This window comes from Oncorhynchus mykiss, chromosome 13 (genome assembly GCF_057628025.1).
Source record: "Oncorhynchus mykiss isolate SJ-2025 chromosome 13, ASM5762802v1, whole genome shotgun sequence".
NCBI classification, from domain to species: Eukaryota; Metazoa; Chordata; class Actinopteri; order Salmoniformes; family Salmonidae; genus Oncorhynchus; species Oncorhynchus mykiss.
Genome location: NC_143034.1, coordinates 52,145,787 through 52,157,951, shown reverse-complemented (window position 1 = coordinate 52,157,951; position 12,165 = coordinate 52,145,787). Strand labels below are relative to the sequence as shown.

Below are 12,165 nucleotides of genomic sequence, written 5' to 3'. Positions count from 1 at the left end.
TAGAACGGCACATTATCAAATGGGAAGGAACAGGGGGAAAAGACAAGTCATCTGTATGCACTTGAATAGTGAATGGAGGCTGCGCGCTTTCCCACCAGTGATGACGGATAGGCCACTTCGGTTTCATAGCAGAGCATGTGCTTATTATGAGCAGCTGAGAAATAAATATCACAACACTTATTTCACTCCATGCTTCACACGGTTTGAGGGGCATGCTCTCGCTGAGCAACAGGTGATATTCTGCCCAAACTGTATGCCATGGGCTCCCCAACCCTGTTCCTGCAGCTACCCAGTACTCTGTATGCCATGGGCTCCCCAACCCTGTTCCTGCAGCTACCCAGTACTCTGTATGCCATGGGCTCCCCAACCCTGTTCCTGTAGCTACCCAGTACTCTGTATGTCATGGGCTCCCCAACCCTGTTCCTGCAGCTACCCAGTACTCTGTATGCCATGGGCTCCCCAACCCTGTTCCTGCAGCTACCCAGTACTCTGTATGCCATGGGCTCCCCAACCCTGTTCCTGCAGCTACTCAGTACTCTGTATGCCATGGGCTCCCCAACCCTGTTCCTGCAGCTACCCAGTACTCTGTATACCATGGGCTCCCCAACCCTGTTCCTGTAGCTACCCAGTACTCTGTATGCCATGGGCTCCCCAACCCTGTTCCTGTAGCTACCCAGTACTCTGTATGTCATGGGCTCCCCAACCCTGTTCCTGCAGCTACCCAGTACTCTGTATGCCATGGGCTCCCTAACCCTGTTCCTGCAGCTACCCAGTACTCTGTATGCCATGGGCTCCCCAACCCTGTTCCTGCAGCTACCCAGTACTCTGTATGCCATGGGCTCCCCAACCCTGTTCCTGTAGCTACCCAGTACTCTGTATGCCATGGGCTCCCCAACCCTGTTCCTGTAGCTACCCAGTACTCTGTATGCCATGGGCTCCCCAACCCTATTCCTGCAGCTACCCAGTACTCTGTATGCCATGGGCTCCCCAACCCTGTTCCTGCAGCTACCCAGTACTCTGTATGCCATGGGCTCCCCAACCCTGTTCCTGCAGCTACTCAGTACTCTGTATGCCATGGGCTCCCCAACCCTGTTCCTGTAGCTACCCAGTACTCTATATGCCATGGGCTCCCCAACCCTGTAGCTACCCAGTACTCTGTATGCCACGGGCTCCCCAACCCTGTTCCTGCAGCTACCCAGTACTCTGTATGACATGGGCTCCCCAACCCTGTTCCTGTAGCTACCCAGTACTCTGTATGCCATGGGCTCCCCAACCCTGTTCCTGTAGCTACCCAGTACTCTGTATGCCATGGGCTCCCTAACCCTGTTCCTGCAGCTACCCAGTACTCTGTATGCCATGGGCTCCCCAACCCTGTTCCTGCAGCTACCCAGTACTCTGTATGCCATGGGCTCCCCAACCCTGTTCCTGCAGCTACCCAGTGCTTACATTTGTGAAACCAAGTGAAATCTGTTCGGGAACATCGATAGTAACATGTTTTCGCAACAAAACATACTTGATGAAACTGTTGACAGTCCCTCTGCACGCTCGAAAAAATGAATAAAAAGAAGAGAGCGTAGGAGATGGAAATGCATGGGGGTGAGATTCTGTATAGCTAAAAAGGTTGTGTTTCACCCAATTAATTATGAAAATATATATAATTTTTAAATCCCCATTACTAGGCTATTCAAAATAGCCCTGCACAATCAATGAACCAACTGCAATGCTTAGGGCTAGTCATTCTCTCCCAGACTCATGGATAGAAATGTTGGAGAACAGCATAATGTAACCAGTATGTATAACAACAGTTCACACTCAAAGGTGATTACTCAAATGTGTTTAATTTTGGAGTATAGGCTAGAGCAATGTCTTTGGCACATCTGTTTGGTTTGATGTTTTTTTCTGCCATGCGTAATATGCGGTAGGCTATGTATTGTATAATGACACAATCATAATTCTAATAATTCAGCCTATGCGTAAGCATAAGCTCTAATATGCATATGGGTGTTTTGAATTTATCGTCACCTTAGAGCTGTCCATTTCATTGTTAAGCTTTGAAAAAACATCCACAATGACCATGTTTTACACAGTTTCAACCTGCAGTTGAACTTGATCATCACAGTGATGTGAGTTCTAAAAGTATAATAGGCCTACAGTTTTGATCATAAGTGTTTTATGTTACTTTTGACTGCATTTGCATTGATGTTCGTGGTTAGAGGGACAATAGAGCCCTGAGCACCAGGCCATTAGGACCTGATAGTTGTTAGCAAGTTGGGTACTACCAAAGCACGTGTAGATTGCATATCAGGAGATCGTGAATCAACAGTCACGTGGAATTTTACTGTGGTCATGACTGCAGGTGAGGCGGTAAAACGGTCACTGCAACAGTCCTATTTGTGACTTCCGATTGTCCATTATAGCAAATTCAGTTGCAGTAATTCCTTTAGATTTTTTTGTAATAACGAGATTTAACCACTTAATAATTCAAAAAATCACTATAACTAATTGACAGGTCGACCATTACTTGTTCCTTACAGTGCATTCAGAAAGTATTCAAATCCCTTGACTTCTCCGACATTGTTACATTACAACCTTATTTTAAAATGCATTTTCCTCAATCTACCCACAATACCCCATAATGACAAAGCAAAAACAGGTTTAGAATTTCTTTGTATAAAAAAGAAAAAAACTGAAATATCACATTTCCATAAGTATTCAGACCCTTTAGTCAGTACTTTGGTAAAGCACCTTTGGTAGTGATTACAGCCTCAAGTCTTCTTGGGTATGACGCTACAAGCTTGGCACACCTGTATTTGTATTTGGGGAGTTTCTCCCATTTCTTCTCTGCAGATCCTCTCAAGCTCAGTCAGGTTGGATGGGGAGCGTCGCTGTACAGCTATTTTCAGGTCTCTCCAGAGATGTTCGATCGGGTTCAAGTCTGGGCTCCTTGAGTGGCCCACCCAGACAGTCAGACTTCTCCCAAAGCCACTCCTGCGTTGTCTTGGCTGTGTGCTTAGGGTCATTGTCCTGTTGGAAGGTGAACCTTTGCACCAGTCTGGGGTCCTGAGTGCTCTGGAGCAGCTTTTCATCAAGAATCTCTCGGTACTTTGTGCCGTTCAACTTTCCCTCGATCCTGACTAGTCTCCCAGTCCCTGCTGCTGAAAAACAGCCCCACAGCATGATGCTGCCACCACCACTTCACCGTACGGATGGTGCCCAATTTCTTCCAGAATTGACACTTGGCGTTCAGCCAAAGAGTTCAAGTTTGGTTTCATCAGAGAATCTTGTTTCTCATGGTCAGAGTCATTAAGGTACCTTTTGGCAAACTCCAAGAGGGCTGTGATGTGCCTTTTACTGTATGCGGTATTGTGTGTATTGATGAGGATGTTTTTTATTTTTGAAATGTAACAAAATGTGGGAAAAGTCAAGGTCAAGGAATACTTTCCAAATGCACTATGTCGTGGCTGAATCAGAATTAGTTGGGTAACATAGATAAGATGTTTTATTTACATAATGCTTGTGTGAGATATTTGTCATTAGGATGTTTTCTTTTGGCAGTTGCATTTTCCTCTCTCTTCTCCAGGGCTTAGTCACTAGGGGCCCAGAGAGGGGAGAGGTCAGGCTTGCCTTCATATGTCAATGTATCTGTTAAACCATGTGATGCTATGAAGAATATCAGAAGGGGAGGAGGACAGAATGGAGGCTTGTCTTCTGATGGGAATGTGTCTGTAACTATTGTATGTCCCCTCTGAGGTTGCCCTGATCTTGATTTGGTATATGACCTAAGAGGCTCACTGTCTTACCTGATCTTGTCCAGGAGGGGGTGTATTTGAGATGGGAGTATCTAGAATTGACAATTGATATATGCCATTGGATGAGGTAATGGTTTGGTACTATGTTGTACCAAGAACGAGATAAGAACTTTGTTTAGGAGACCAAACTGAACGATAATTTATAGCTAATGCTGTCTGGCTATGGGATACACCTCTCTCAAGTAAAGTCTTCCTTTGTAATGTTCCTAAGATCTGTTATTCGTCATGTGAGTTGAGATGGGTGTGTCTTGGCTATAAATTATACTAAGATCTGTGTTTCGTCATGTGAGTTGAGATGGGTGTGTCTTGGCTATAAATGATACTAAGAACTGTTTTGTAAGCACTCTCAGAGAATTCATTTATAGACACTGAATTGATCTGAGAGTCAAACAGGGTTATGGTGAAGCTCATAATTAAAAGATGGACTTTATAATATAACTCTGACTTGTGTGTGGTTTGCTCTCTCAATGTTTAGTAATACAGGAAATTACCACAACAACTGTATGAACTTTCATTATCTTCCCTGCTCATGAGGGAGAGAAATTTGAAAATATCTTAGTTTTTGGTAATGAAACTACAAAGCAATATTTCTTAGATTTACAGAAGGTAAACAATTTCTCCAAAATGAAACAAAGTGCTGATATTAGTTGGCAGGGGTCTTTACTTCAACGTTCTGTGTTTTGATGCATTTCTAATACCTTTTAATACTTCTTCTGGTAGATGTTTTCTAAGACTCATTTTCCATCTGTTTATCCACAAATCAAGGCCTTCACTTATGCCACATTTTTAAATTGGAAAATGGTTGAAAATGTATCAATAGCTAGGTTTCCATCAAATTGGCGACAGATTGTCATGTGAATATTCAAAAATATGCATAAAAACAAGAGTATGCACATTTTCCCATCAGAGGTGTTTCCATCAAATTGACTTGTGGATAAAAGGCTGTGTGTGCGTGATGACGTAATGCACATGAACATATATTTTGTGGTACCGAATAAAAAATACAAGTTAAATGAGTTTCCATCACATTTTCAACTCTACTGATGGTTCTCACAAAGTTTTTGCGTTATATAGCGAGTGTACCCACTCTGGTATTGGCAAATGCACTCAAGCCAATAGCTCGCAGATGACCCTAAATGATGAGATTATTATGGATAAAAAAGTGAGAATTTCTATTTGTCAAACAGCCAAGCATTGATGATCATGTCACCAGAACAAGACCCTCAATATTGGAAACCAGCATAAAGCTCAACACCTTGAATTTTCACCACCCTTTGAAGTTCATCATTTATTTAATCTGTAATCTACTGAACAGCATGCTTTCCTACTAAACAGCATGCTTTCCTACTAAACAGCATGCTTTCCTACTAAACAGCATGCTTTCCTAATAAACAGCATGCTTTCCTAATAAACAGCATGCTTTCCTACTAAACAGCATGCTTTCCTACTAAACAGCATGCTTTCCTAATAAACAGCATGCTTTCCTAATAAACAGCATGCTTTCCTAATAAACAGCATGCTTTCCTAATAAACGGCATGCTTTCCTAATAAACGGCATGCTTTCCTAATAAACAGCATGCTTTCCTAATAAACAGCATGCTTTCCTAATAAACAGCATGCTTTCCTAATAAACAGCATGCTTTCCTAATAAACGGCATGCTTTCCTAATAAACAGCATGCTTTCCTAATAAACGGCATGCTTTCCTAATAAACAGCATGCTTTCCTAATAAACAGCATGCTTTCCTAATAAACGGCATGCTTTCCTAATAAACGGCATGCTTTCCTAATAAACGGCATGCTTTCCTAATAAACGGCATGCTTTCCTAATAAACGGCATGCTTTCCTAATAAACGGCATGCTTTCCTAATAAACGGCATGCTTTCCTAATAAACGGCATGCTTTCCTAATAAACGGCATGCTTTCCTAATAAACGGCATGCTTTCCTAATAAACAGCATGCTTTCCTAATAAACGGCATGCTTTCCTAATAAACGGCATGCTTTCCTAATAAACAGCATGCTTTCCTAATAAACGGCATGCTTTCCTAATAAACAGCATGCTTTCCTAATAAACAGCATGCTTTCCTAATAAACGGCATGCTTTCCTAATAAACGGCATGCTTTCCTAATAAACGGCATGCTTTCCTAATAAACAGCATGCTTTCCTAATAAACAGCATGCTTTCCCGATGAGTCGTAGTAGGAAGACCACACAACGTCATCCCGACTCCAGGTTTACCTACATATCATAGCAATATTTGCGCATAAAAGCTTTTCCACTGACGTTTCTTGCGTCATTTTACCGACACAAAAAGATGCCACCTTGTCTAGTGTATTTTGTTGTGTCGATTTGGAAAGTTTACCAAAAAAATGTTGTTTTCCATCAGGCCTGTCGTGAATGTTTTTTAAATATTTTTTACTCACATTGGCTGGAAATCTGGTTTATGCATTAATTTCCCAAAAATATATTTTCTTATCTTTCATTTGGTGCTTATGGGTCCTTTTACATGGACATGCACCGAGTCATCTGACCGGTCAGAATTATAATGCATGTCTTCCGACCACATCGATACACACGCATCATTTGTGACGTTGTCAGCCAACCCGTCTACAGATGAAAACATTAGACCTTTATGCCTGCAAACAAATACACAGTGAACCAGTACCGTGTTCAGGAACTGAAGTTCGTTCCTCAGACAGCTGATCTCCTTGTGCAAGTACTGCACCTCATTCTCCTTCACCCTGAGAAGAACCTGTGACAAAACAAAATATATTATTACAAGCTAACAAGAGTGATCAACCCAACATCTAAGACACTGAGCAAACAAATAGCAACTGTCCATAAAAACATTATTTAGAAGAAACATTTACTCTGTCAAAATTGACTACAAAGTGTAAATAGGATGATTTTGGTCATAAAGTCAGTCTCATCCAAAATAGAGTTTTGTGAGACTTGTCATCTTAACCGCAACTCAGCGTAAATTAAAGTTGGGTTTGTTTCAATCCTGCCCACATCCGGTAATCATCACTTCGGAGTACAGTAGCAAGCAACCCGATCGTAACGCCTGTGGCAACTTTGGGTTCACTAGTTAGGGACCATCGGTAAATTTCACAATGTACATGGTAAAATATGTTAAAAGTCCAATAGCTCCAAATTTCAGTGACTTAACCTCCAAATATAAAGTGTATTAATTCAACTAGCCCCGGAGGTAGGCTATCCAAAGTCAAACCAATTTTGCCACGGTCTCACAATAGCCAACTGAAGCTAAGTGGCAAAATAACTCACTCTTCCCACCTGCGAACACACACACACACACACACACACACAATCAAACCACAACCCAAAACAACTCTCGGTTGAATTTAGTCATGGCCACAAGCATTTCTTAAATGAACCAAATCTAAAAACTAGGCCAAATCAGGAAGTGCAGTCACCCTTTAACAAATTAACTTGTGTGTTACAAACACCTTTGGTGTCTCCATGGGGCACAGCATCCAACAGGGGGCAGTGTGTTTCAGTGTACAGTCAATGATGCATTTATGTAAAAATTCACACCACACAGATTCAAGGCATTGCCCTACATAGTAACCAACTGCACGCTGCCTTTCATAATCCCTTCCCTTTCTATTCAAACATGAGAAGTGCCCCCTATGTCACTGTTGTAGGTAGAGGCTTATGGTTGAGGGGCTCTCTACATCTTATCTCCTCCCCTCTTCCTGACCCACCTCCAGCTCACAGGACGGCCTGTCCTGGTTGTTATGGGAAACACCCTCCGACCCCTGGCCCGTGACAATGGAGCGCATGCGGCTGATCTCCTCTGTCAAACGGGCCTGTAGGTCCTGAAAGGTGAAAACATTGACAGTATTTGAGCATACTGACAAACCGCTGAATGTGTCATATGGATAGGCATTGCTTGTCTATAACAGAAAAGTGTTAGGGTAGACTAGGCTAAATGCACAGGACCAGCTGACCTCCAGACTCCTGGCTCACCTGGTTCTCTTTCCTCAGCTGCTCCAGCTCGCTCTCCTTGCGAGTAATGTCTTTCTCCCTCTCCCCGTTACTCTGCTCAGCCCTGTTCAGCTCCAGACACTTCTGGGAGTACCTCTCAGACAGGCCAGACAGCTCCCTCTGCAGGGCCTGGGTCTCTAACCTGAGGGGACGAGAGAGGATAAAAACATTTAATTTACATAAACTGTATATTACAGTAAATACTATATTATGCCAGAGATTAAAAGCAAAACTGGAGACAATACTGGTATTCTGTAGAAAACTTGACACACTGCACTGGCTGTGCACAGTCAAAACAGTAGTAGCCATGTTGTGTTTACATGGCAGACCATTACATGAATAACACAGTCTTTTGAAAAATCTAACCGTGAAAATGGTGGTGAGGGTGGGTGTGCTTTGTTCTGAGTAATTAGGTTTTAATTTTGGTGCAACAGTGGTTTGGTACAAACATTTTGGTACAACAGTGGTTTAGATGGAAACCTCTGCCCACACCTATTAACCACAAATACAAAAAGAAAATCATAATTGACACACACACACACACACACGTAATGTCATGTTCATTAACATTGTATGCGCAACAGATCCCTTGACTTTTTGCACATCGTTACAGCCGGAATTTGAAATAGATTAAATTGTGTCACTGGCTTACACACAATACCACAATGTCAAAGTAGAATTCTGTTTTTAGAATTTAACAAATTAATCAAAATATGAAAAGCTGAAATGTCTTAAGTCAGTAAGTATTCAACCCCTTTGTATTGGCATGCCTAAATACATTCAGGTGTAAAAATGGGCTCAACAAGTCACATAATAACTTGCATGGACTCAGTGTTTAATATGGTTTTTGAATGACTACCTCATCAAATACTATTATCTGTAAGGTCCCTCAGTCGAGCAGTGAATTTCAAACAGATTCAACAACAAAGACCAGGGATGTGTTCCAATGCCTTGTAAAGATCACCTATCGGTAGATGGGTAAAAAAAAAAACATTGAATATCCCTTTGAGCATGGTGAAGTTATAAATTACAATTTGGATGGTGTATCAATACACCCAGTCACTACAAAAGATACAGGCATCCTTCCTAACTCAGTTGCCGGAGAGGAAGGACACCTCTCAGGGAATTCACCATGAGACCAATGGTGACTTTAAAACAGAGTTTAATGGCTGTGATGGGAGAAAACTGAGGATGAATCAACATTGTAGTTACTCCACAATACTAACCTAAATGACAGAATGAAAAGGAAGCCTGTACATCTCAAGGGTGATTAATGGAAACAGGATGCACCGGAGCTTAATTTCAAGTCTCATAGCAAAGGGTCTGAATATTTTTGTAAAAAAAATGCAAAAATGTCTAAAAACCTGTTTTCGCTTAGTCACTATGGGGTAGTTTGTGAAGAGTGCTGAGAAACATTTTTTTCCCCTTCCATTTTAGAAGGCTTTAAAACGTATGGCTTGAACCCTGCTAACGGGATCGATATGACAACAGCCAGTGAAAGTGCAGGGCGCCAAATTCAAAACGACAGAAATCTCATAATTAAAATTCCTCAAACATAGAAGTATTTTACACCATTTTAAAGATAAACTTGTTAATCCCACCACAGTGTCCGATTTCAAAAAGTATTTACGACGAAAGCACACCAAACGATTATGTTAGGTCTGCACCTAGTCACAGAAAAACACAGCCATTTTTCCAGCCATAGAGAAGTCATAAAAAGCAGAAATAGAGATAAAATGAATCACTAACCTTTGATGATCTTCATCAGATGACACTCATAGGACTTCATGTAAATATTGTTCGATAAAGTTCATATTTATATACAAAAATCTGAGTTTACATTGGCGCGTTGTGTTTAGTAGTTCCAAAACATCCGGTGATTTTGCAGAGAGCCACATCAATTTACAGAAATACTTATAATAAACATTGATAAAATATACAACTATTATGCATGAAATTATAGATACACTTCTCCTTAATGCAACCGCTGTGTCAGATTTCAAAAAAGCTTTACTGAAAAAGCACACCATGCAATAATCTGAGTACAGCGCTCAAACAAATCAAGCCATACAGATATCCGCCATGTTGTGGAGTCAACAGAAGTCAGAAATAACATAAATATTTGCTTACCTTTGATGATCTTCATCAGAATGCACTCCCAGGAATCCCAGTTCCACAATAAATGTTTGATTTGTTCGATAGTCCATTTATGTCCAAATACCTCCTTTTTGTTTGCGCGTTTAACCCAGTAATCCAAATTCATGACGCGCGAGCAGACGAAAAGTCAAAAGGTCCCGTTACAGTCCGTAGAAACATGTCAAACGAAGTATAGAATCAATCTTTATTGAAGATTTTATGATAAATATCCTAATGTTGCAACCGGACAATTCCTTTGTCTTCAGAAATGCAATGGAACTCAAGCTAACTCTCACATGAACCCGAGTGACCAGCTCATGCCACTCTGCCAGACCACTGACTCATTCAGCTCCCATTCCCCCCTCCTTCACAGTAGAAGCATCAAACAAGGTTCTAAAGACTGTTGACATCTAGTGGAAGCCTTAGGAAGTGCAATGACCCCATAGACGCTGTATATTCGATAGGCAAAGAGTTAAAATACAAACCTCAGATTTCCCACTTCCTGGTAGGATTTTTCTCAGGTTTCTGCCTGCCATATGAGTTATGTTATACTCACAGACATCATTCAAACAGTTTTAGAAACTTCAGTGTTTTCTATCCAATACTAATAATGATATGCATATATTAGCAACTGGGCCTGAGTAACAGGCAGTTTACTCTGGGAACCTTATTCATCCAAGCTACTCAATATTGCCCCCAGTCAACGTAACAAAATGTGGAAAAAGTAAATGGTTTGAATACTTTCCGAAGGCACTGTACATGTACAAATGACCTCGACTAACCTGTACCCCCGCACATTGACTAGGTACCGGTACCCCATGTATATAGCCTTGCTATAGTTATTTTATTATTTATTTTATTATAGTTATTTTATTGTGTTACCTTTTATTTTATTATTTACTATTTACTTATTTTCTGCATTGTTGGTTAAGGACTTGTAAGTAAGCATTTCACAGTAAGGTCTACACAGGTTGTATTCAGCGCAAGTGACAAAATGTTATTTGACTATAGCATGATCAGAGCATCTGCTAAATGAACTAAATAGAAATGTATATATAAATAAACAATTGCAAAGCATGCTGAGTATTATTCTATTGAGCTCCACCCCAAAACAAGGCCAATAATAATACCCAGTATGCTTTGAAGTTTATTTTGGTATGTTCATTTTCACTTATACATTTTGGTCATTTAGCAGACACTATTATCCAGAGTGACTTGCTCAACTAGCATATCAGTCATGGCAAGGGAAATGTTTTTGTAACCCTTACTGAGAACATTGTTGCAGTTCGGGGCGGCTAACTGCAAATACATTTTTGTATTTTAAAATACATCTATTTTAATGACATACATTTGAAAAAATAAAAAGGTATTTTGTAGTTTATTTTGATATGGACCTTTATGGCATTTTGTAATTTTGCCCATCCCGGACCATAGGCTTAGTGGTAAAATGCACAGGAGGGGATACTTCAGGCAGAGCTAAATTCAGTAACCTGTAAACTGTTTGTGTTCGTATTTCCAACAGTGCAGTAATATCTAACAATACACACAAATCTAAAAAGTAAGAAATATTAGGATGAGCGATGTTGAAGTCCGGAGTGTATACCGTGCATTCGGAAAGTATTCAGACGCCATTACTTTCATCACATTTTGTTACATTACCTTATTCTAAAATGGATTTCAAAAATTAAGAAATCCCTCAAACTACACACATTAATTAGCCCATAACGACAAAGCAAAAACAGGTTTTTAGATATTTTTGGGATGGTTCCAGGTTTCCTCCAGACGTGACGCTTGGCCTTCGGGGGAAAAAGTTGAATCTTGGTTTGATCAGACCAGAGAATCTTGTTTCTCATGGTCTGAGTCCTTAGGTGCCTTTTGTCAATGTTCTTGTCAATGGCAACCCGGAACATGTCCCAGATCGTGTGATCATAGTCTTTAAGCAAGGATTCCGATTGGTCAAATCAGCAGTGAATAGACCTTAGCACGGGTACTTCCTGTTTGAGCTTCTGCCTATAGGGAGTAGCAAAATGGAGTCGTGATCCAATTTACCTAAGGGAGGTCGGGGGAGGGCTTGTAGCCCTACCGAAAGGGAGAGTAACAACGGTCGAGTTTTTAAAGTGCGAGTACTGCAGGCGATGTGTTGATAGAACTTCGGTGGCATTTTCCTCAGATTTTCTTTATTAAAGTCCCAGCTATAATAAATGCGGACTTGG

The 12,165-nt window shown here is 41.0% G+C and overlaps 1 protein-coding gene across 5 annotated transcripts in view; it reads right to left on the bottom strand.

Moving 5' to 3' along the window:
* The window catches only part of LOC110486447 (TRIO and F-actin-binding protein), a 29,697-nt gene that overhangs the window by 4,618 nt on the left and 12,914 nt on the right, over nucleotides 1–12,165 (bottom strand). For all 5 annotated transcript variants that reach the window (XM_021558059.3, XM_090196579.1, XM_090196577.1 and 2 more), the window contains 3 exons: nucleotides 7,799–7,958; nucleotides 7,534–7,647; nucleotides 6,474–6,560 (listed from right to left, as the gene is read on the bottom strand). In XM_021558059.3, the coding sequence (XP_021413734.3) occupies nucleotides 6,474–6,560; nucleotides 7,534–7,647; nucleotides 7,799–7,958 (361 nt within the window). The remainder of the gene's footprint in view (nucleotides 1–6,473; nucleotides 6,561–7,533; nucleotides 7,648–7,798; nucleotides 7,959–12,165) is intronic.